The 23,437-nt window shown below is 46.2% G+C and overlaps 2 protein-coding genes across 2 annotated transcripts; both read right to left on the bottom strand.

Annotated features, from left to right (window-relative positions):
- Positions 1-398: 398 nt before the first annotated feature.
- On the bottom strand, positions 399-1,369 carry OR1K1 (olfactory receptor family 1 subfamily K member 1). The gene has a single exon (XM_040481235.1). The coding sequence runs from the start codon at positions 1,347-1,349 to the stop codon at positions 399-401; it is 951 nt and encodes a 316-aa protein (XP_040337169.1). The 5' UTR covers positions 1,350-1,369.
- Positions 1,370-7,649: 6,280 nt separating this feature from the next.
- On the bottom strand, positions 7,650-8,806 carry OR5C1 (olfactory receptor family 5 subfamily C member 1). The gene has a single exon (XM_040481187.1). The coding sequence runs from the start codon at positions 8,601-8,603 to the stop codon at positions 7,650-7,652; it is 954 nt and encodes a 317-aa protein (XP_040337121.1). The 5' UTR covers positions 8,604-8,806.
- Between the last annotated feature and the right edge of the window lie 14,631 nt (positions 8,807-23,437).

The raw sequence follows: 23,437 nt of genomic DNA, 5'->3' as shown, positions 1-23,437 counted from the left end.
ATCCCCCAGAGCAAGACCTGAGGGTATGCACCTTCCCGTATAGCTTTAGGTCCTCAGAAAATGATAGTGGACTCCCTAAGTGCCTGGGAGTGAATGTTGGAAGAGGGAATGATGTGGCAGAAAGGGTCCAAGCTCTGCCACCTAAAAATTATGTAAGCTTGGGAAAGTCAGCTCTTCTCTTTGAATCCAGTTTCCTCCTCTATGAAACGGGATCATAACAACCGCTTCCCCGGTTTTTGTGGGAATAACGTAAGATCAGGCAAAGCTCTGCCTCATGGTGTGGGTGGCTGGAAAGTGATAGCTGTTATTGCGATTTTGGAAAAAAGCATAGAACAGATGATCACATTCATGAGTTGTCACCGTGGGTGATGTAGCCTGTGCTTGGTGAGGTCCAGGCCTTAGGAGTCACCAGCTGAGATCCTCCGTCCGGTGAAGAGGGCTCGGAGTGCCCCCTGCACGTCACGGTTCCGGAGACTATAGATCACAGGGTTTAGCATGGGGGTGACTACGGTGTACATGACAGTGGCCACACGGCCCCGCTCTGCCTCATACCGAGATGTGGGCTGGAAGTACACTGCAATGACTGTCCCATAGAAGAGGCTCACCACTGCCAGGTGGGAGCCACAGGTGGACACAGCCCGGAGCCTCCCAGAGGCTGACGGCAGCCGGAGCACCGCAGCTGCGATGGCCCCGTAGGAGGCAAGGATGAGCAGGAAGGGAGTGACCACCACCGCGGCACCCTCAGTGAAGATGAGCAGCTGGATGTGCCGGGTGTCAGAGCACGAGAGCCTTAAGAGAGGCTGGTGGTCACAGAAGAAGTGGGGCACATGGTGGGAGGCACAGAAGGACAGGCGGGCCATAAGCAGGATATGCAGGAGGGAGTGGACGTGGGACACCAGCCATGCGGTCCCCACCAGGGTTTTGCACACGGCCCGGGACATCCTTGTGGCATAGTGGAGGGGGTGGCGGATGGCCACATAGCGGTCATAGGCCATGGCGGCCAGGAGACAGCTATCGGTTACACCCAGGGCAAAGAAGAAGTACATCTGGGTCAGACAGCCAGCCACGGAGATGGAGCGGTCGTGGGCCAACAAGTTGGCCAACATCTTGGGTACAGTGACGGAGGTAAAGCAGAGGTCAGCAAAGGACAGATGGGCCAGCAGGAAGTACATGGGTGCATGAAGGGCTGGACTGGCCCGTATGGCAGCCACGATGAGTCCATTACCCAGGATGCCTGCTACATACAGGACCAAGAATAACCCAAAGAGAGGCCGCTGCTGTTCAGGACTTGTTGTCAGTCCCAGCAGGATGAATGGGGCTCCCTCTGAAGACTCATTGGTAGCATCCATGGCCGGGCTGGTTCTTCACCTAAGACCCCAGGGGTTCCTTTTTACTGATGGGTCATCTCCCCAGCGTCAAAGGAAAAGGGTGAAGGGTGGCTAAATTGCTCAAGGCTTCCTGTCAACGGGGAAAATTGTGGGTATGGAGTCAGACAGCCCTGGTGTTACACACAGGTGTGACAGTGGGCAAGTCGTGTTACCGCCCTGAACCTTCTTCCTTTCTGGCCCTAGGTTTCCCATCTGTAAAATAAGGGAGCTGAACCAGGTGATCTTCCAGGCTGCTTCCAACTTTGATGCTTTGTGATTGTAAGCAAAAAACAGAACAAAAGATATTGCCCAGGATGGAGCCTGGAGAAGGAAGAAAATACAGAAGAAAAGATAGAGAGGCAATCAATACAGCAGGTAAGAGATCTGACCCCCAGGCACTTATTTCAGGAAAGTAGGAATGGGGGGAAATAGAACAAAACAAGATGGAAGGGAGGTACACATGAAAGAAATAAAAATCCCAAATCTGAAGGGCACATGTTTTATATGGAAACATAACTCCAAATACCTAAACACAAGTTGTGACATTTTAGAACCTTGAGGATAAAGAGCAGAGCCCAATACCTCCGAGCGCATGGAGCCCAAGGGTCTAATGATATTCAGATAACAGTCTGCCATCAAGTGTTTCATCGACAGGAGATGGTAGAACACAGTTGAGCAATAGCTTCAGATTCTGAAGGAAAAAAAATATTTTGAACCTAGAATTCCATATTTAACCGAAATAATAATCAAGCGTGAGAGAAGAATAAAGATATTTTCAGACTTAGCAAAAAAAAAAAAAAAAAAAGAACCAAAGAATCTGGATGACTCCCCAGATACCTAGCGAACTATCCCCATGAAATCAAACACTTTTTGGGAGGCAAGCAAATGCACAACTCTCTGTGAGAAACTTGTACAGACAGATAAATGCACTGCCAGATGCAGGGACTTGACTCCTAAGGACACTGGCCACTTGTTTTAACGTCTTCCATTCTTTCCCGCCTGTCTGATTCTCACAGCACAAATCTTGGACAATTCTCCAAGAGGGGGTCTTAAAAGGAGAGGGGTTTTAGGACACTGGTTTGCTGGAGGCTTTGCAGAGGCCAACCCTGCAGGGGAATGATCTCTTAATTTTTTCCTGTGTCCTTCTCTATCACAAATAAATAAAAAATTACACCAAGGCCCTCCCTACCCTAGTGTCTTCCTTTTCTTCCTCCTTTGGGTAAGAAGAATCCTCTGACCTTGGCTCCCTGTTGAGTGTGTTTTCAAACTCCCAATCACATCCCACCTTCCAGGAGAGTGAGAGGATCAGGGTGGATGTAGAGTCAGATTGGCGGCGGGAGGTGGGGGCGGGGGGGGGGACAACAGTTCTTTGTAAAATGACTTCTAAAAACTGGACCTGTTCTGGCCCCCGTCTTCATGGGTCCCAGTGAACATAAAAATGCACTGAGCTGTTTGCAGGAATATTCATATACAATCACAGACACACCCGCACAGGCTTGCAGAGGTGTGCAGCCTCAAGCTGGTCTCTGCAAATACACAGGCACAATCAATCACACGCAGAAATGTGGACCCAGCACGCACATCACACATAAGTAAGCAGACAAATAAAACCACATGACCCATGGACTCAAATCATCATACACATAAACGGATTGTCAAATGCAGTCACAAAATGGCACTGGGGCTAAGAGAGTGATGATCATTCACATACTCCTGCTCATGGAAGCTTACAGCAGCAACACACGGCTACTGGGACCCTCCACACGTTTGTGCTTTCACTGACCACTTACCTGTGTAAGCACTCTACCAGAGCGTGTTTATGCACGTGCTATCCGCTCCTGATCCCCTCATCCATCACATTCTCACGCACAGCCTCAGGGGCCCGCAGCCTCCCGCTTTCACGCACATGGCCACACTCACCTAAGCTCATGATGGGCCACGGCAGAGATGCACCACCCTGGAGGGGCACATCCACGTACACGCTGCCCCATCCCCCCAACGATACAGTGAACGGTGACGGTACTGCACAATCATAGCCTCACACAAACAGCACACATGTGTCTCGTGCACACTTTCCAGTCTGGCCTTTTGCCCCAAGCGTACCCTCTGGCCTCTTGGCATCGCAGGAGGGAACAGCAGTGGGGGCCAGGTGTAGTCTGTCCCGGAGCGTCGGAGGAGGGAGTTATTAGCCACAACTTACGGGGTTGGGGGCCTCGGGAACACCTTAGCCCCAGAGGCAACCCCGCCCCTTCGCTTGGCCCTCATCCCTGGGGCAGGAGGCAGCTCAGCTCTGGGATTCCTTATTCTTCCTCTCCAGGGTCCAATTTGATGGGAGAAAGGGTGCTTGGTGTCGCCTCGCCCTCGAGGGACATTCAGAAGCTCATGTGTGGTGAGGTTGCTGGCCCTCAGCCCCTGTCTTGTGAAGGCCAGAAGCAAGGGTCAGGCTGATTCCTGAACCCCAAGCAGAGTGAATGGGGGCAGGGGCAGGGGAGCCCAGGGTTTACTGCGTTAGCTTCTGGGGCCAACCCGCCTGTCCTCTCAGCTGTGGCTTCTTGCAGGAAGTGTAGGAGTACCGGAGGGTTGTGCCTCTGGTGACTGGCAGTATGTGTGGCTGTGTGTGTGTGTGTGTGTGTGTGTGTGTGTGTGTGTAGGATTGTATGCCGGGGTGTGGAGACAGACTGTGTCTCTATGCAGCCAAATATGTCACGGGCTTGAGTGCGTGTCTGAGTGTGGCAGCTACATCTGTGTCCGTGTGGGTGGCCATACCTATGAAAGTGTTTCTTTGTGCATGGCTGTTTCCCATCGGGGATTGGGTCTGTGTTGGGAGGGGGTATGTATTGTGACATAAGGGAATGACGTTGTGTGCAGCATTCCAGGTGGGAATGTCTTGGCATGGCTGGGTGTCAGAACAACCATAAAGGGTGGTTTGGAACATAAGAACACTCCATGGTTCCCTATTGCCTATTAAATAAAGTCCATGTTCCCTATGTGATATCTCACCCATGGATATCATTCCCAGACCCTCAATCTTCATACTCCCCTCTGCTTCTTTTCTAATACATTCCTCTCAAGCCGGTTACATTGGTATCCCTAAAGTCTCCTGCACACGCTGGGCTTATTTCGTTTGCCATGTCTTTGTGTCCGTTTGTCCTTCCCCCATGGAACGCTCCTTTCCCAATTTCCACTCATGCTTCAGGGCCCACCTCACCTTGTGCAGTAAGTGCCCTAAATCAGACCCCAGTTTTCCCCACCTCAAGCCTGCTCTTGTCCTGACTGCTCATCTTGGTAAATGGCGTTGAAGGAGGTTTAAAGGGGAATGCTTTATCAGCGACTGGGGAGCTTTACCGGACATTTCACTCTGGGATTGAGGATCTGTGTCTCTTCCCTTACCCTCCAGAGTGGGCTCTGTTACTGCCTTCCACTCCTTTCCCTTCTCTCTTGTTTGTTTTCTTATCTATCAAATAGGCCCAGCATAGTAGCCTGCAACTTCATGGTAATGTGTAGGATTTATGTAATTATTGCATTTGGTTGTTCCACTGCTGCGAAACATGGACATCCTGTGGGGCCACGGCAGTGGAAGGGGCCAGATGCTTCTGGAAACTTCCCTGATCATGGTGGCGGCTGTATGTGTCACGAGAGCCCGAGAACCTGCAAAAGGAAGAAAAGACCGCTGAGGAGGTCTTTTAAGTATAGACATTATTGAATTGGGGACAAAATTCACATTCTTGGAGGCTGCCAACTTTTCTGATAATGCCTCCAACCATTGTCATGGCACGTGAGTTGTTACAGTGAGGTAACAACTGTTAGAATAGGAGGTGGGATAGGAGGTAAGAGCTGGGGAAGGATCGTAAAAGCTCGTGATGGAAGAAGCGGTTTTAATTTACGTGAACCTTTGTCACAAGGTGCTAATTTGGGATATTGTACCCTCCGCGCTCAAGATGCAGGCTCATCAGGAAATAAGGTGACCAACCACTCTGGTTTTCCCAGCACTGGGGCAGGTGCTCAAAGAACTTGGTGTTTTAAAACCAGGACAGCTCTGGGCAAACCAGGACGAGTTGATGATCCTGTCAGGAAACCTATAAAATTCTCTAAGATATGAGGAGACAGTTTTGTGCATATCCCTCTGTCTATCAGACTGGGACCCCCCGCCCCCACCAAGAAGACCACAGTTACCGAGAGAGTGGGTACCCTGGTCTTGATATCAAGGAGTGCCACATTCCCAACGAGCCGGGCTGAACCTTCTGTCTTCTTGCAATCTCGGTGCCTGGTGGCTGATTTCTCCTTGAAGGGAAGTTGGTGTGGTGAGGTTGGCCCCTGGCTGGGGCTCAAGGAAGAGAATCTGTGGGGAGCCTATTAGAGCTTGAGCCCCATACTTCAACACTCCTGGCCTCATCTCAGCTAAATCAGGGGAAATGGAGGAGAGATCAGGTGGAGATGACATTGGCTCTGGCCATGCTTCACCTCTCCTCAGCTCCTGCCCTAACTCTTCGGGTCCCCTCCTGTCCTGCTTCTCTGCATTCAGGGACTTCCCAGGAAGAACACAGTGCCTTGGGCCTTGCCCATATGTACCTGAGTCATGTATGAGTCATGAGTCAGGGAGACAAAATCTGTCAAAACCGTGAACTCTGGGTGGAAGAAAATCCCAAGAGCGTTGGGTCAGAAGGTTCTAGCATGACTTCAGGCTGAGAGCATTGTTGTTACCCAGGAGGGTCATGGCATTCCCTCTCCTACCCCTGATTCTGCTTTTGGATGTTGTAAGCCAAACATAAAGCAGTCTACTGTACTGGACCACATGCTAATCAGAGTAGGCTCATAACCCTGAATGAAATTTAAGCACACCAATAACCATCTTGTGCCTACCTCTAAGCTTTAGGAAACATGAATCATTATCTATAACCCTAAATAAATCTTGAATTAAGACCCAAGACATGTCAATTTGATAAAATACTCTTCTCATGTCTAACTCTCCTTTAGTTCTGAGCCTAGATTAACTGCAATAATAACTTTAGACCGTGACTTAAATTTATCACAAATCTTATTTGCATATCAACTTATCTAACAGATCTTTTGATACAGTCTTTTGATACAGACTACACTCTAACCCAAATGTAATCTAGCAATAAAAATGAAACCTGAACTCCAATATTAATTAGTCTTGTACTCCAAAACTAACTCTCAACCATTTTCTCTCTCTCTCTCTCTCTCTCTCTCTCTCTCTCTTTTTAAAGTAGGCTCGATGCCCAGTGTGGATCCCAGTGCAGGGCTTGAACTCATAACCCTGAGATCAGGACCTGAGCTGAGATCAAGAGTCAGACGCTCAACCGACTGAGCCACCCAGGTGCCCCAATCCTTAACAATTTCTAATAAGAGCTCAAGTTTATTCAAACTCTGACTCCTAAATTTATGCCAAACCTACTACTAATGAAAATCAACCCAAATCCTATAATGTATGTAACTTTAATTCAATCTTAGATTTCTCTGATTGCTTTTAAATTCCAAACCTACCCCTGGGTCTATCCTTACCCTAATCAAAGTCTTAGACATAATCAGAACCCTAATCCTAACTCTATTCTAACCACACCGGTAATTCTGACTCTTTCCTAACTTCATCATATGCCTGAACTAAAGTAACTTCAATCCTACCTGTGTCACAAATCTGATTGGAAGCCAGATTCTAACCTAACTGTTGGGATTTTGGGAATGAGCTTGTGTTTGTTCCTGTGCTGTTCAGCCACTTCCCTGAGAGTTGGAATACAGAGGCCAGTAGGGAGGGCAGTATTTATCTCACCAGATTCAGTACCATACTTTGGCATGAGCATCTGAAGATGCTCTCTTGGGGTCAAAGAGGCCAACAGCAGACTCACTGCTCATGAAGAACATTAAAAGGGCAAGAATCTAGGAACATTTGGAGGCAACACAGTTTTTACCTGGTGTGTCTGGGAATCAGCCTTCTAGAAGTGCAAGTGGCAAATGCATCCAATAAGTTCACCTGGTAATCTCTAGGGACTCAAGTTGTGAACACTGAGGAACCTAAGAGAGCTCAACAACCACATGAACCTGATCTTGTTACTGTTAATCTAGAACCTGATCTAGTTCTAGATTAACCCCCTAGGGAGATTCTCGCCTCCTGGCTGTAAACCTTCCTTTTCTCCCCCTTTCCAGTCCCTTAAACAATGACAAGAGACGCCCAAGCCACAAGTTCATCTATCTTTGCCCAGAGTGGCAGGGGCCAGAAACTGTCCTCTGATCTTGTCATAGTCCCAACCAAGCTCCTCAGACTTCTCATTCGTACTCCGGACCTGGACGGCGGAATCGGCTCCAGGTTCTTCTGACTGCCTCCTTGACCTCCTTGTTGCGGAGGCTGTAGATGAGAGGGTTGAGAGCTGGGATGACAAGAGTGTAGAACACGGATGCCATCTTGTCAGTGTCCAGGGCATAGCTGGAGCTGGGACGCAGGTACATGAAAGTGAGTGTCCCATACAGCACGGTTACAGCCGTGAGGTGGGAGCCACAGGTAGAGGCTGCTCGCCGACGGCCCTCAGCCGAGGGCATGCGAATCACAGCCCCGGCAATGAAACCATATGACACGACAATAACCAACACCGTGGCTGTCTGGATGAAGCCACAGATGGCAAAGAGGAGGAGCTCATTGAGACTGGTGTCATTGCAGGAGATAGCCAGCAGTGGAGGGATATCACAGAAGAAGCTGTTGACCTCCCGGGAGCGGCAGAAATTCAGGCGGAAGGTGAAAGTCGCGTGGACAATGGCACTCACTGCCCCGCCCAGGCCTGATGCTCCCAGCAAGGCCAGGCATACACGCTGCGACATGGCTGTTGTGTAGAGAAGAGGGTTTCTGATGGCCACGTAGCGGTCATAGGCCATCGCTGCCAACAGGCAACACTCGGCATCAGCCAGCCCTGTGAACACAAACATCTGGAGGGCACAGGCCGTGTAAGGGATGGTGGCGTGGGGCAGCAGTAAGTCCACCAGCATCTTGGGGGCGATGGCTGAGGAATAGCAGGTGTCTAGCAGGGAGAGGTTGGCCAGGAAGAAGTACATAGGTGTGTGGAGCCGAGCATCCACTTGGATTAGCAGCACCATGCCCACGTTTCCCAGCAGGCTCACCAGGTAGACTGGTAGGAAAATCAGGAAGAGGGTCACACGTAGGTCCCAGCGATCCGTGATGCCCAGGAGGATGAATTCAGCAGGGGCCCACGTGAAGTTCTCTGCAGTCATCCTGCTGGACAGAGACTAAGGAGAGGCAAAGCGAGAGAGATGTAAGAGAAAGGTTATGCCCACCATGGAGGAGAAAGCACCAGGAGTCAGGCAGACTTGGGCTTCAGTCCTACCTGTGTCATAAAATTGCTATGTGTCCTTGGACAAGCCATATAACCTCTCTAAACCTTTGTTTTTAACTCTGAGGAGTCACTACAACTTAACTTTCACGAGGGCAGAAATCTTGTTTGTCTTATTCAATTTTGTATTCACAGTACTGAGAACATTGCCTGGCACATAGTAGGTGCCGAACAAATATTTGTTGAATGAACAAATGATGAGTGGGGTGATAGTGTCTGGCCAAGGATGGAAAATTCCATGACTCAATATGCATTCTGCTTTCCAGTTTCCCAAGGAGGAAAAGAGACAATTAAATGAGCAGAGTCTCCTGACCCAAAGGGCAACAAGCTATGGGTCTTGAGGTTCTGGAAGGACATCTTTCCATTGGAGTAGGACCTGGGTGGAGAGAGCACAGTAGTGGTCTGGTGTCTTGGGGAGACAACAAGGAGTGGAAAGAACAGAAGATTTGAATGTATTCCAGGGCCAGGCTGTTCACCTCTCTGAGCCTCAATTTTCTCATCTGTGTAATGAGAAAAAATGATGCAAGGATTAAATGAGATAATGTGTGTAAAGCATCTATCTCACACGGGGCCTGGTGCAGAGTAGGAATTTTTACAAAGTATTGATGAACTGAACTGAGTTAATGCCTTGCCTCAATACTGGAAGGAAGCAACTTTCAGGCAATCGAAAATAGTGTAGTTTCCAGAAAATAGAACACTGCTCCACACTCCCGTGTCTTTGCACTTGTTCCTTGCGTCTAGAAGCATTTCCTCTTTCTCTGTTTGGTGAAGATGACCTCCGATGAAAAGGCTTACCTAATGCACTGAAAGGAAATGAAAATACCCCCTTGTTTGCCCTGGAGCTTCCATCTGTCACGGCACGCCATCACGCCATCCTTCCATTGCACATACTTTTTTATGTGTCTGTCTCTCCTGTGGGCTTGGAGCTCCTTGATTCAATGTTCATTCAACCAACATTTATTGGATACTACTACATACCAAGAATGGCTCTGCAATTCGTCTGTGTATCTCCAGGGTCTGGTGTGTAACCGGCGCTCAATAAATACTTGATTGAATGTATAAAATAGTGAAAAGAGTATGAACATAAGCAGTATGTAGACTTGGTTTTGAGTCCACCACTTTCGGGTGTGTAAATCCGAGCAAGTGACTTCACTTCCGTTGGCCTGTTTTCCCCTCGTATATTAGAAAACAGACTATTGCTGTTGGAGGGTCCTAAGAGGCATTAGGTGTGCAGCATGGGGCCAGGGGCTGAGTAAGTGCTCTTTCTCCTTCCTCTGAGAGAAGCTTAGACCTCTGGTACCCACTTGTGCCTGGTAGGGAGGACAAAGTTCTTCCTACAAAGCATAGCTTGGATGAACAAATTTCGTGACGTCCCATGTTGGTGAGGTCGTACTGGTGGAAATATAAATTGGGACATTTGAGGGAGAATATGGCAGTTAAAGGCCCACAGCTGTGCACATACCCTAGTGTATTAGTCTCCTGCGGATGCTGTAACAAAGAACCACAGACTGGGTGACTCAAACAACAGACATTTATTTCTTGTGATTCTGGAGGCTGGGAAGTCTGAGACCAGTGTGCCAGTGTGGTTGGCTTCTGGTTGGGGCCCTCTTTCTGATTTGCTTCTGGTTGCTTTCATGGCAGATAGAGATAGAGAGCAAGCCGTCTGACCTTTCCTGATAAGGGCACTAATGCCATCATGAGGACCTCACCCTCATGACATCATCTAAACCTAATTACCCCCCGAAGGCTCCACTTCCAAATACCATCACACTGGGGATCAGGTATTCCACATATGCATCAGGGAGGACACATTCAGTCCATAACACCTAGTAATCCTTGTTCTTGGTGTTTACTTTCGAAAACTCTCGCACATGTATACAAGGAGATGTGCACAATGGTGTAGGCACTCCTGGACTGTTTGTAATGGCCAAACATTAACCAAGCCTAAATGTTTACCAGCAGGCTCGTGGGAGTTAAACAGGAATGGACTGAACTCATACATATCAATGTGGAGAAATCTCAAAAACATATTGAGGTGAAAACATGATTTTCAGAAAAATATACAGATGGATGAAAAAGCACAAAATGATTGTTATATGTATGTGTATAAACCATACAGCTGATTGTTCCACACAAAGCTGGGATCCCATCTAAAGAGCCCCGGGGCATCTCAGAAGGCTGCCTCACTTTTGCCCCATCAACACATCCAGAACTAATCTTTCTTATCTTTTAAGATTCGGGGTCACTTTTTGCCAGGAAGCTTTATCTCAACACCAAAATGCCCAAACTCATGCTGGAACCCCAGTTCTATAATAGCCCTACTCCATTGTTTTGTAATTACCTAAGTGTTTGTCTCTCTCACCTAATCAAGCATTTGGGACTATGCCTAATTCTTCCCTCTATCCTTAGGGATACAGAATTTTAGGGATCTTCCCATCCTTCTTAGTGGGGTCACTGGTGGAGGTAAGACAGCCTTTAGGGGTAGAGAAACCACATGTTTTCCATGAACAAACTCAGTTGACTGGCTGAAGTTCTGCATCCAGAACCCAGTTGGTAGTCAACCCCTTGTGTGTCTCTGCATCCTGCCTGGAAAACAAACAGTACTCACCTTCACAAAGTGAGGAGCAGACCTGCTTCAAGGGCTTCTCCATTTCTCCATCTGTAAAGTGAGGACAATGAAGCTTCAGAACTTTTAAGTTGCTTTGAAATTTTTGAGTGCAAGGATCCCCCAAACTTCAGTTATGTAGCTATTATGGAGTGTGTGGTGTGGTTGCACACGTGCATGTGTGTGTGCATGCACATGCACAAAACACGGAAAATTAATTCTCCATTAATTTCTGTCACCTTACTGCCCATGAGAACAGTCTAGGGTATCTTTCCTTGAAGGTAAGAAAACTGAGTTCCAAAGAATGGAGGGGATTCATTACAAGATACATAGCCATGAAGGGATAAAGTTGGGGCTTAAACTCGCATCTGGCTTCACATCCAATTTCTTTGTCTTCAGGCAGAGACCCCAATTAGATCTCTTAATAGATTACCCAAGCCTATGGTGGCCACTATCCTGTCTCAGTCCTCTCATCTTTATTTTTTTTTAATTAAAAAAATGTTTATTTATTTTGAGAGAGAGAGAGAGAGCGAGCAGGGGAGGGGCAAAGAGAGAGGGAGAGAGAGAAAATCCCAAGCAGGCTCCTTGCCAAGCAAGGACTCGATCCACGAATCCTGATGTGGAACTCAATCTCATGACCATGAGATCATGACCTGAGCCGAAATTAAGAGTTGGACGCTTAACCAACTGAGTCACCCAGATGCCCCAGTCCTGTCATCTTTAGATTGAGCCGATTGGGCCAGATCAGTGGTTCCCAGTCTACCTTGTAGACTTCTGTCATTAGAATTAGTGGTGAACTTTGTGTAAAAATATATAGCTGTGCACACTGCCCAGACATTGGGACTCAGTTGATGTAGAGCAGGCCTCTGAAATCTGTACTTGAAAAAAAAATGTTCCAGGTGGTTCTCCTGTGCTGCATGATTTGGGCCCCCCGGGCAGCAGAGCTTCTCAATCTTGAGTGTGCATAGGAATCACCCAGGGATCTTGTGAAATGAAGACGCTGCCAAGAAGGAGGGTGGTTTCTAATGAACTCCCACTTGATGCGGATGCTGTTAGTTCGGGCACTGTGCTTTAAGTAGCAAGACCTGGGTCATATCGAATAGCATTTTCAGCTCTGACATCTGAAGATTCTAGCTTTCTGGAGGCTTCTTTCCCTGCTGGCTCCTTTCTCTCTGCTGAACTCTTTGTTCTGACTCATCCTCTCTCTCCAGACCCTGCTATACTCATGCACATTTAAGTCTGGCAATTCTCAATATGTGGCTTGGCCATTTTCTAGCAAGACCTAGTTCTTAGCTTCTCCCTCCTCAGCACACAGGCATTTGATATGTATTAGTCCAGACACCAGCCACTCTCCATGTGGTTACTGGGTTGTTAGGACATACCTACAAGGTGGAGGGGAGTGGGGAGATCTTCTAGCAGAGTAGCTCAAGCCAGCTTTTGGGGTTAGAATGGCAGGGGCAGGTAGCAGAGAGTTCCCCACTCTGATGTAGGAACAGGGGGACTTATGCTCTTCTTGGGCCCTGGGATAATGGCCTCTTTCTGTTTTCCTCCCGAGTCCTTCCCTCTCTGCTGTCCTTAGCCTCCATGGAGACTCCCTCTCCACATCCTTTGGGGACTCTCAAAGATACCACAGCTGGTGGCAGGGGAATGCCAGGGATGACTCACTCTTTGGTGCCCGGGGAGGATGGAAAAGTTTGGCTAAGTGGGTCCCCAGGCTCTGTATGGGGAAGACAACTGTGCTACCCTAGGAGAGGGGCCCTTTGACTCACTTTCCCCATCCATTCTTTGGGCTCGATGTTATTTATTATGCTTTATAATCCACACCAATGCAAATTCTTCTTGTGGGTCTTCTAACACTTGACATTGTTCCTCTTGCCTGAAATGTCTGACGTCTTCCTCCTCTCTCAGAAAAACTATTTTTGTTGCAGAACGAGCTCAGTAGCCACCTTCTGCAGGGAGGCTTCCTGCCTCTGCTGCGGGGCCACCGCGGCCCTCTGTGTGACTTGGAGATGCAGGTACAAGAGCCTGATTCCAAGACAGATGAGGAAACGTGATTGTGTTTGACGCAGCAGATGGGGAGCAACTCGAGGCCAGGGCCCGCCACGGAGTCAGCTCTCAGGAAGTGAGATCGATGCACTTGCGGTGGGCACAGGCATAGGTGGTTGCAAAAGCTCCCAGGGTTGAAAGCCACTTGGAATGGAGAATGGATGGAGAACCACTCTCCAAGAGATTGAAATGGGCTGAGCCTGAAGTGAGGGTTGATTCAGCCTGTGTGGACAGATGGCTATGGCTGGGAAGCTGCAACCTGGAATCACCCCACTTCCTCCTTCCTTCCTTCCTTCCTTCCTTCCTTCCTTCCTTCCTTCCTTCCTTCCTTCCTTCCTTCTCTCCTTCCAAAGAGAGCGAGAGAAAGAGCACGAGTAGTAGCGGGGGAGAGAGAGAGAGAGAGAGAGAGAGAGAGAGGGAATCTTAAGCAGGCTCCTCACCCAGTGTGGAGCCTGATGCGGGGCTCAATCTCATGACTGAGATCATAACCTGAGCCGAAATCTAGAGTCGGGTGCTTAACTGGCTGAGCTGCTCTGGTGCCCCAGGAATCACCCCATTTCTATGGTGTGTGTCTTTCAGTTAACCTGTCATTCTTGTTAGCAGAGTATCTATTAGTTCACCGAGCTAATATTTATTGTACTGTACTATGTGTTGGGCTTAAGTTTAAGATCTTAATGATGAACCCAATAGCCATGCCTTCCCTTTTTTCCCATGAGGCTTGCAGGGAGAAAGTCAGAATTAGCTGAATAAAAACGCAGAGGAGAGTGTTTTAGGTGGGAGTGGTGACATGTGCAAAGGCCTGGAGGTGGGAAAGCAAATGGCACATTTGAAGAATTGAAACAAGCCTGTGGGCTTGGAACTCAGAGAATGATGGGGAGAGATCTGTGATGAGCCCAGAGAGGTAGGTAGACACCACATATCAGAGTATTTCAGGACAGGCTGAGTATTTATGTATGTATTTTATCCCCAAAGCAATGAGTTGCTACTGAGAAGTTTAAGGAAGGACTGAGACATGGTGAGATTTATATTTTTTAAGTTATTGATTGATTGATTGATTTTGAGACAGAGAGAGAGAAAGTGTGAGCAGGGGAGGGGCTGAGAGAGAGGAGAGAGTGAGATTCTGAAGCAGGCACGCTGCCAGCACAGAGCCCAATGTGGGGCTTGAACTCATGAACCATGAGATGGTGACCTAAGCCAAAGTCGGATGCTTAACCGACTGAGCCATCCAGGTACCCTGAGCTTTACCTTTTCAAAAGATCACTCTGATTGTTGCGAGCAGGAAGTATTGAGGGGAGACCAGTCAGGAGCCTGGTCATGGTCCAGGCTAGAAATGATGGTGATCTGGTAAAGGAAGGGCACGTGTGGGACATGAGAAGGCAAAAATACTAGTGAAGCAGATTAAAGCTCTAGGTGTCTCCCAAGCAAGGCTACCATTTGACTTAGATGTGTCTGTGACTCTAGAAGGTGTGGGTTGGGCACTGTGGCACACAACAGAAGGAGAGTGCCCCTAGAATTTTGGTCCCAGCTCTGGAAGGGGGCAGAAACCCAATAACCCCCCCATAGAGCAACAGCTCCTGGCAGTGTGCTCAATGCTCCTCCAGACAGAGCTACACAAAAAGGAACAGCATGTTGTGTGTGGTAAGAACTTCCCCTTCCTGTCAAGAGGTGGACTGAGAATATGTTCCATCGACCTACCTCTGTCATGGCTAAAAGTCCCAGGTTGACTAAGTGACATGCATGCCTGTTGGTAGCAGAGGAGTACCCTGTTTGCCAGCTCACTGTCTCTAGAAATGCAGGTGCTACTGGGCCCTACTGAGATTTAGATCCCGCAAATGCCCCGTCACTATTCTTGTGTCGGCCCCTGCAGGCTGTAGAAGGAGTAGGCGAAATGCCTGCTGATGCCTTGTGTGCAGTCGGGTCTAGTCAGGACAGCTGGCCCATATGGACTATTCGTCCCAACACTGACAACCATCTGGATGGAAGCAGGAATGAACTGCAACAGCCTGTGGACTGAACTCAGAGTGGTTTGGCTGGTGGTCACTCACAAGTCCTGGCCATTAACCTTTTGCACTAACAGTTGGACTCCTCTAAAGGGGTTAATCCTATGGCTTGGACGATGGGAAGCCAAAGGTTGGATGATCATGACCCTTGTGGGACCAGGATATGTGGAGACATTTGGGTTCCCCAGCAGGAGCTTGCAGCAGTCCTCACCATCTTTCATGTCACAGCTCATAAGGTGCTGAACCTCTCTGGCAATCAAGAAGCCGATGCCCTAGCTGGGGTACCAGCCTTAGCAACTGGCCCTTCAGTAGACACTGTGGATTGGGTGCACAGAAAGAGTGGCCACCACAGTGCCCAGGGGGCATGGCATATTGCCCAGGATGCCAGATTGCTTACGAAATACAGTGACTTGGCTAATGCAATAACAGCATGTCCTGTGTGTTCTAAACAATGCCAAGGCAACTGCCAGAGGAGTCTGGGGCCATCCACCAGAGTTCTCACGTGGTGAGGATTGGTGAGTAGATACATCGGCCCCCTCCATCCCAGTGAGGGTTCTAAATATGCCTTGGTTTGTGTGGACACTCTCTGGTCTACCCCCACCTTTCCACTATCACTGTATAAGCCAGGCTGCCACACTCAGGGACAGTGTGACCCTTTCTAGGCAACATGTATGGTGTGTGCAGCCAGGTCAGATTCTTAAAGCTGCAGCCACATGAACATCTAAGGATCAGGCCATAAGTGTAATCCTTATACACGGGAAAAACCTTCCCACACACATTGCTACTACGGATCTGCTTTTTGGCTTTAGATTTCTGCTACTCCTGTGGTGTCTAATACCTTGATAGAAATACCTGTCTACAGTGAGCTCACTTATATGCCCGGCAAAAGCATTAATCCAGCTGTTGGGTATGTGGGTGGCTGCCCCTCTCTGGCTCGTCAGGATTGCCATGGTGGGTACCACCATTCCAGCAAGTGGGCTTGGAAGGTGCTGAACCGGCACATTAGGGAAGAACAAGCTAGAACTAGCACTTTGAATTCTTCTGATGTTATCAATACTGATCCAGAAACCTGGCCCCTGGCACATTCTGTCAATAACACTGGGCATGGATATTCTTTTTTCTGTCAGTCAAACTATACAGGCAGCCCATCAAACTGCTGACTGGGGAAGGTCCTAAAAGTACCAAACCTCAGAGCCATGGTGGCTGCACTTAGATTTGGGATGGGTTCATGTAGCCTACTCCAGGTTATGGGTATTTGAGCACCCAGGCACAGAACAGAGCAACCACCCAAAACAGAACCAACCAAGTTGCCCCAGGGATATGGGATGGATATCACTGGAACATTCTGTCACATGAAAGGAGAGCAGCTGGCTTGGTACTGACTGGTTGCCCTTTCTAGGTATTTATTGGGTAGCCCCGGAATGGGACCCAGTGGTTGTATGGCAAAAATTTTAGCCATGGCTTCCACCTGGATGGTTGTTGGGTCAATGCATCCTGAGTTTTCTCTGGGCACAGGGGAGACCCAACCCATGGTAACAAAAATTGCCAATTTCCCTTTCCTCAAGGCCAGAGGGACATACATTTTTTTTTTCTACTGGTACGATCATTTGGCCTGGAGGACATTATAACAGGTATAGAAGCCCTTACTGAGTTTACCTAATAGGCCTTAAAGGACAATTGGTAACACCTGCCTTTACTTAACGTTGAAACGTCTCTAATAAGAAAAGCTGTCCTCCAAAACGGAATGGACTCGGACATTATTACTGCCTTGCAAGGAGACACCTGTACTATTATCTACACAGTGTGTTGTGTGTTCATACCTGATGAGACTGTTAACGTACCTCTTTTTTTCTTCTCTCTCTGTTTTTTAATTTGGGTATAGTTGACACACAATGTTACATTAGTTTCAGGAGTACATCATAGTGATACAATGTGTCTATATGGCAGTGCTCACCAGGGCAGCCACCATCTGTCTCCATACAACACTGTTAACGGTATCCTTATGTATCATCTTTATTAAATCGGGTGAGGACACAAGTGAATGCTCTGAGTGATTTGACCCCCAGCCTAGGGGATTTAATAAATCAGTGGTTCGGATCATGGAGTTCTTGGTGGAGAAAATCGTTACTTATTTCAGGAATCGTCACCCTTAACCTGTGTTTTCTTTGTATCTGCCTATACCGTTGCTATGGTATCTGCTTCCAACGCCGCCAGATAGCCAGCGAACGAACCGCTTTTCCGTGCTAGGGAAGCCCCTTGCAGACTGCTCAGGGCACACTGCAGAAGCAGAGGAAGCGTGAGATTAAGAGCAGCTCACGGGGCGGGGGCGGGGCGTGGACGAGGTCACGGAGAGGATGTGACCTCAGGTTGACCCTGCCCTCAGCACGCCACTCCGCCCGCTGTTTCCACAGTGGGAGCCATTTTCAAGGTCTCAGCCTTGAGAGAGAAAGGTGCTGCTGGGATCCTCTGGACGGCAAGGCGACCGAAGCCCTATGAGGCCTCTCTCTGTATAAACTTTTACGCCTCTGGTGGGCAGGTGCGGATATCTACTCGTCTCGTGGCGCCTGAGACAAGACATGCCTTGTAAGTCCCTTTGCTCGTAAACACTGCCGCCTACCAATCCGGAGTGGCCTGCGTCTTTCCTTGGTTTCTCCTTGTCCTCCACGAAGGCGGGCCAGTTTGCAAACTAGCGGGCGCGGATCCCGTCCCACTCCTCCGTGGCAGCCGGGTCTATGTGGGGGTGATATCCCCCCACTCCTTTCCTATTCCCCTTGATCTTTCACAAGACTTCTCCCTAGTATATTTTTTCCCGTGTCTAATTATTCTCTGCATTTGCGAGACCTGAACTGATATGTAGTTCACAGAGTGTTGTCACAATTGTGTACCTTTCAGGTTGCTTTCCTTCTTTGGTGACGAATGATGATAGTGTGAACTTTCACGTATAGGCTTTGGCGTGGGCATGTTTTGTTAGACACCTGGGAATGGGATCACCTCCTCACATGGTAACTCTGTGTTTAGTTTTTGCAAAAGCATCCTACTGTTTTTACAAAGTGGCTGCATTGTTTTACGATTTGACTACTAATGTAAGAGGGTTCGCCCTTCTCTCATTCCTGGCCAAGATTTTGGTTTTGCCCCCTTTTTGGAGTATAGCCATTCTGGTGGAAGTGAAGCATGGTATCTGGCTGTTTTGACCTGCACTTTCCTAATGACTCACAACGTTGAACATTTTTCATGTGCTGCTTGACCATTTGTGTATGTTATTTGGAGAAATGTCTATTCAAATCTTTTGCCCATTTTAGAATTGGGTTATTTGTCTTAAAAAAAATTTTTTTAAAGTTTATTTATTTATTTTGAGAGAGACAGAGACAGCATGAGTGGGGCAGGGGCAGCGAGAGAGGGAGAGAGAGAAGCCCAAGCAGGCTCTGTGCTGCCAGCACAAAGCCCGATGTGGGGCTTGAACACACGAAGCTGTGAGATCATGACCTGAGCTGAAACCAAGAGTTGGACGCTTAACTAGTGAGCCACCCCGGTGTCCCATTGTCTTTTTACTTTTAATGTTTATTTCATTTTTGAGAGACAGAGCATGAGCAGGGGAGGGGCAGAGAGAGAGGGAGACATAGAATCTGAAGCAGGCTCCAGGCTCTGAGCTGTCAGTGCAGAGCCCAACGTGGGGCTCAAACTCACAGACTGCAAGACCATGACCTGAGCTGAAGTCAGGTGCTCAACTGACTGAGCTACCCAGGCGCCCTGGGTTATTTGTCTTTTTATTGTTAATTGTAAGAGTGCTTTATGTATTCTTAATACAAGTATCAGATATGTGATTTGCATAGATTTTCTCCCTTTCAACGGGTTGTCTGCTTTTTTTATTTCATTGCAGTATAGTTGACACACAATGTTACATTGGTTTCAGGTGTGCAACCTAGTGATTCAACAACTCTATAGTCAAGTGTAGCTACCATCTGTCACCATATAACACTGTTACAATACCGTTGACTATGTTCCTTATGCTGTGCCTTTTATTCCTGTGACTCATTCATTCCATAATTAGAAGGCTGAATCTTCCTCTCCCTTTCCCCTATTTTGCCCATCCTCCACACCCTCCCCTCTGATAAACACCAGATTGTTCTTTGTATTTATGAGTCTGTTTCTTTTTTGTTGTTGTTGATTTGTTTTGTTTTTTAGATTCCACATGTAAGGAAAATCACATGGCATTTATCTTTTTCTGTCTGACTTATTTCACTTAGCATAATACCTTCTAGAACCATCCATGTTATCACAGATGGCAAGATCCCATTCTTTTTAAAAGGCTGAGTAATATTCCATTGTATATATATATCACATGTTTTTATCCATTCATGTACAGATGGACACATTGATTGCTTCCATGTGCTTGGCTACCACAAAGAATGTTATAATAAACATAGGGGTGCATATATATTTTTTTCAAATTAGTGTTTTTGTTTTCTTTGGGAAAATACCTATGAGGGGAATTAGTGGATCATATGGTGTTTCTATTTTAAATTTTTTGAGGAAGCTCCATACCGTTTCCCACGGTTACTGCACAAATATACATTCCCACCAATAGTGCATGAGCGTTCCCTTTTTTCCATATCCATGCAAACACTTGTTATTTCTTGTCTTTTCAATACTAGCCATTCTTACAGGTATGACGTGATCTCTCATGATTTTGATTTACATTTCCCTGATGATGAGTGATGCTGAGCATCTTTTCATGTGTCTGTTGGCCATATGGATGTCTTCTTTGGCAAAATGTCTATTCAGCTCCTTGGCCATTTTTCATCAGATTATTGTTGTTTTTTAATTTGGTGTTGAGTTGTATAAGTTCTTTATATATTTTTGATATTAACTCATTGTTGGATATATCATTTGCAAATATCTTCTCCAATTCAGTAGGTTGTGTTCTTATTTTGGTCATAGTCTTCTTCTTAATTTTGATGAATTCCATTTATCTATTTTTTTTCTATTACTGCTCATGCTTTTGGTGTCACATATAAGAAACCATTGACTAATCCAAGGTCAGAAAGATTTATTCCCTTGTTTTCTTCTAAGGGTTTTGTAGTTTAAGTTCTTACATTAAAGTCAATGACCTATTTTGATTAATATTTGTATTTGAGGTAAGGGCCCAGCTTCATTCTTTTGCATTTGGATATCCAGTTTTCCCAGCACCATTTGTTGAAAATAGTATTCTTTCCCTGTCGAATTGGCCTGGCAGCCTTGTTGAAAATAAACTGACCGTAAACGTGAAGGTTTATTTGTGGACTCTCAGTTCTAGCCCTTTGATGTAGCCTTGTGCCAGGGCCACATCATCTTAATTACTACAGTTTTGTAATAAGGCTTGAAATCAGGAGATGTGCATCTTCCCTAATTTGCATTTCTTTTTCAAGAATATATTAGCCATTCTGTGTCCCTTGAATTTCTGTGTAAATTTTAGAATCAGCTTGTCATTTTCTGAAAAAAGATAGTTGATATTTTTATAAAGATTGTGTCAAATCTGAATTGTTTATTAATTTTCATAGGGTTTTTTGGTGGATTCCTTAGGAAATCTTTATTTTTTTAATTTTTTTTTTTTAACATTTTATTTATTTTTGAGACAGAGAGAGACAGAGCATGAACGGGGGATGGGCAGAGAGAGAGGGAGACACAGAATCGGAAACAGGCTCCAGGCTCCGAGCCATCAGCCCAGAGCCTGACGCAGGGCTCGAACTCACGGACCGTGAGATCGTGACCTGAGCTGAAGTCGGCCGCTTAACCGACTGAGCCACCCAGGCGCCCCAAGGAAATCTTTAAATATATAACATCTGTCATCTGCAAATAGACATAGGTTTACAACTTTCTTTATAATCTGGATGACTTCTATTTCCCTTTCTTAATCGCTCTGGCTGGAACCTCTGGTACAATGTTGAATAGAAATGGCAAAAGTGAGGGGCACCTGGGTGGCTTAGTCGGTTAAGCATCTGACTCTTGATTTCAGCTTAGGTCAGGATCTCATGGTCATGAGTACACGCCCAGGTGGCTAGAGCGGGCTGGTGTGAAAGGAGACTTTTTGCAGATGTTATGGGACTTAAGCTGTGTGGGCCTGGAGCAGACCAAGGTGCCTCAGAGGGGAAAATAACATTAAGAAAAAAAGGTCCTGAGTGGAAATGCGAATGGTACATATGAATGAAAGATAGTTCAGACATAGTCAGCATCTTATTTTTAAATAATTGTATGACACAAAAGGAACAGGAAACTCCTGGAGAAAGTAAGAGAGATGTGAGGGAGAGAACCACTTCGGTATTTGATATCATTCTAGAAGTCATATATTATTTCATTAAGAAAGAAAAAAAACATGCTGCATACCAAAACCACTGAATTGTATAGTGTAAGAGGATGAACATTATGGTCAATGAATTATATCTCAATAAAACTGTCATTAAAAAAACATATTATATTGGAATGAAAAACAACTCGCTGTTCACATGAGCGCTGCATAGAGAAGGATTTTCTAACAATTCCAGCAGAAGCGTCACAAGGAGGAATTATTTTATTGGTTTCATGTATGTAAACTGAAAACTTAATGATGTCAAAAAATCGAAAAGAAAACTGAAGGCTGAAAAAGTGATTGGGGAGGGACACCTGGGTGGCTCAGTCAGTTGAGCATCCGACTTCAGCTCAGGTCATGATCTCACGGTTTGTGAGTTCGAGCCCCACATCAGGCTCTGCACTCTCAGGGTAAGCCTGCTTGGTATCCTCTGTCTCTCTCTTTCTCTCTGCCCCTCACACGTGTGCACTCTCTCTTTCTCAAAAACAAACAAACAAACAAACAAACAAACAAACAAACATTTAAAGAAAGAAAAGGTGATTGTTGAAAGTTTGCGCTACCAGAAAGAATAGAGCTTAAATCTTTAATATAAAAAGAACTTAATAAAAGTCTTTAAAGTAGTCAAGTGATGTGAAGAAATAATTTGCAGAAGAATAAATAAAATTTATTTACAGACTTAAGAGAACAATAAGTTAATAAGCAAAAAAAATCGAACACAAAAAGGACGTACTCTTTTTCACTTACTACGTTTGTAACGATTGAGTAAAAACTGAGAACACATACTACCTGTAAGATGTGGAGAGAGAGGCACTCTCAGAGAACACCATTTGGAATGTAAAGCAGTAAGAGTTTTGTAAATTATTTTGCCTGCATGCATCATGAGCCTGAAGAATATTCCATCCAGCAACTCCACTTCTTAGAATTTATTGTAAATATATATATATATATATATATATGGTAAATGTATATATATTTACAATGATCTTCACTGCATTATTATTTGTAATAGTGAGAATAACAGAAAAACATAATCATCCAAAATTAAAGATTATATATTAACGTGGCATCTGCTTCTGCTATAATATTAATTATGAAAAAAAAGGAGGGGAAATTTCATTTTCCACTCCAGTGTCTTCATAAATGCCTTGGGCTCTGGGGTTTTTAATGCACCTAAAAAAATACGCTTATTCTCTGGAGATGTTTTCTGACGGTTCCTGATCCAGATGTGGCCACATCACTGTGCACACCTCGCTAGTTGATGAGTAAGTTTGCATCTGAAGCTGTGTGGGGAGAGCTTTTTTGGTCTTTTGTTTTCACATCAGATTTATAGTAGTTTCAATAAAAACGTTTTCAGCCCTTTGAGACTTGGAAAATTTACAAAAATTCTTATGCAGATTTAATAATAATAGTGTGGAAAAATGCTTACATTATAAGACCACGTGAAAAGTCGGCATCCTAACAGTATAAAATACATGTACAGAGAAAAGGACCATAAGAATTTATGTAAAGCATTCACAGTGGTTTCTTTTAAGAAGGAATTTAAAAAGATTTCTTCATAATTTAGACATTTCCTGTAATGACACAAGTGATTTTTCAGTTGGGGAAAAAATAAACCAGAGTTTAAAAAGTAAAGAGGAGCACCTGGGTGGTTCAGTTGGTTGAGTGTCTGACTTTTGATTTCGACTCAGGTTGTGGGATTGAGCCCTGCGTTGGGTTCTGTGCTGGACGTGGAGCCTACTTGG

The sequence above is a fragment of the Herpailurus yagouaroundi genome, unplaced genomic scaffold (assembly GCF_014898765.1).
Source record: "Herpailurus yagouaroundi ecotype Mexico unplaced genomic scaffold, PumYag 160, whole genome shotgun sequence".
NCBI classification, from domain to species: Eukaryota; Metazoa; Chordata; class Mammalia; order Carnivora; family Felidae; genus Herpailurus; species Herpailurus yagouaroundi.
The sequence above is the reverse complement of the archived record's forward strand: the minus strand, read 5'-3'. Positions and strand labels throughout refer to the sequence as shown.

What these genes read in the sequence shown, in the direction of transcription:
- OR5C1 (XM_040481187.1), bottom strand. Translation starts at nt 8,603, where the DNA reads ATGACTGCAGAGAACTTCACGTGGGCCCCTGCTGAATTCATCCTCCTG.
- OR1K1 (XM_040481235.1), bottom strand. Translation starts at nt 1,349, where the DNA reads ATGGATGCTACCAATGAGTCTTCAGAGGGAGCCCCATTCATCCTGCTG.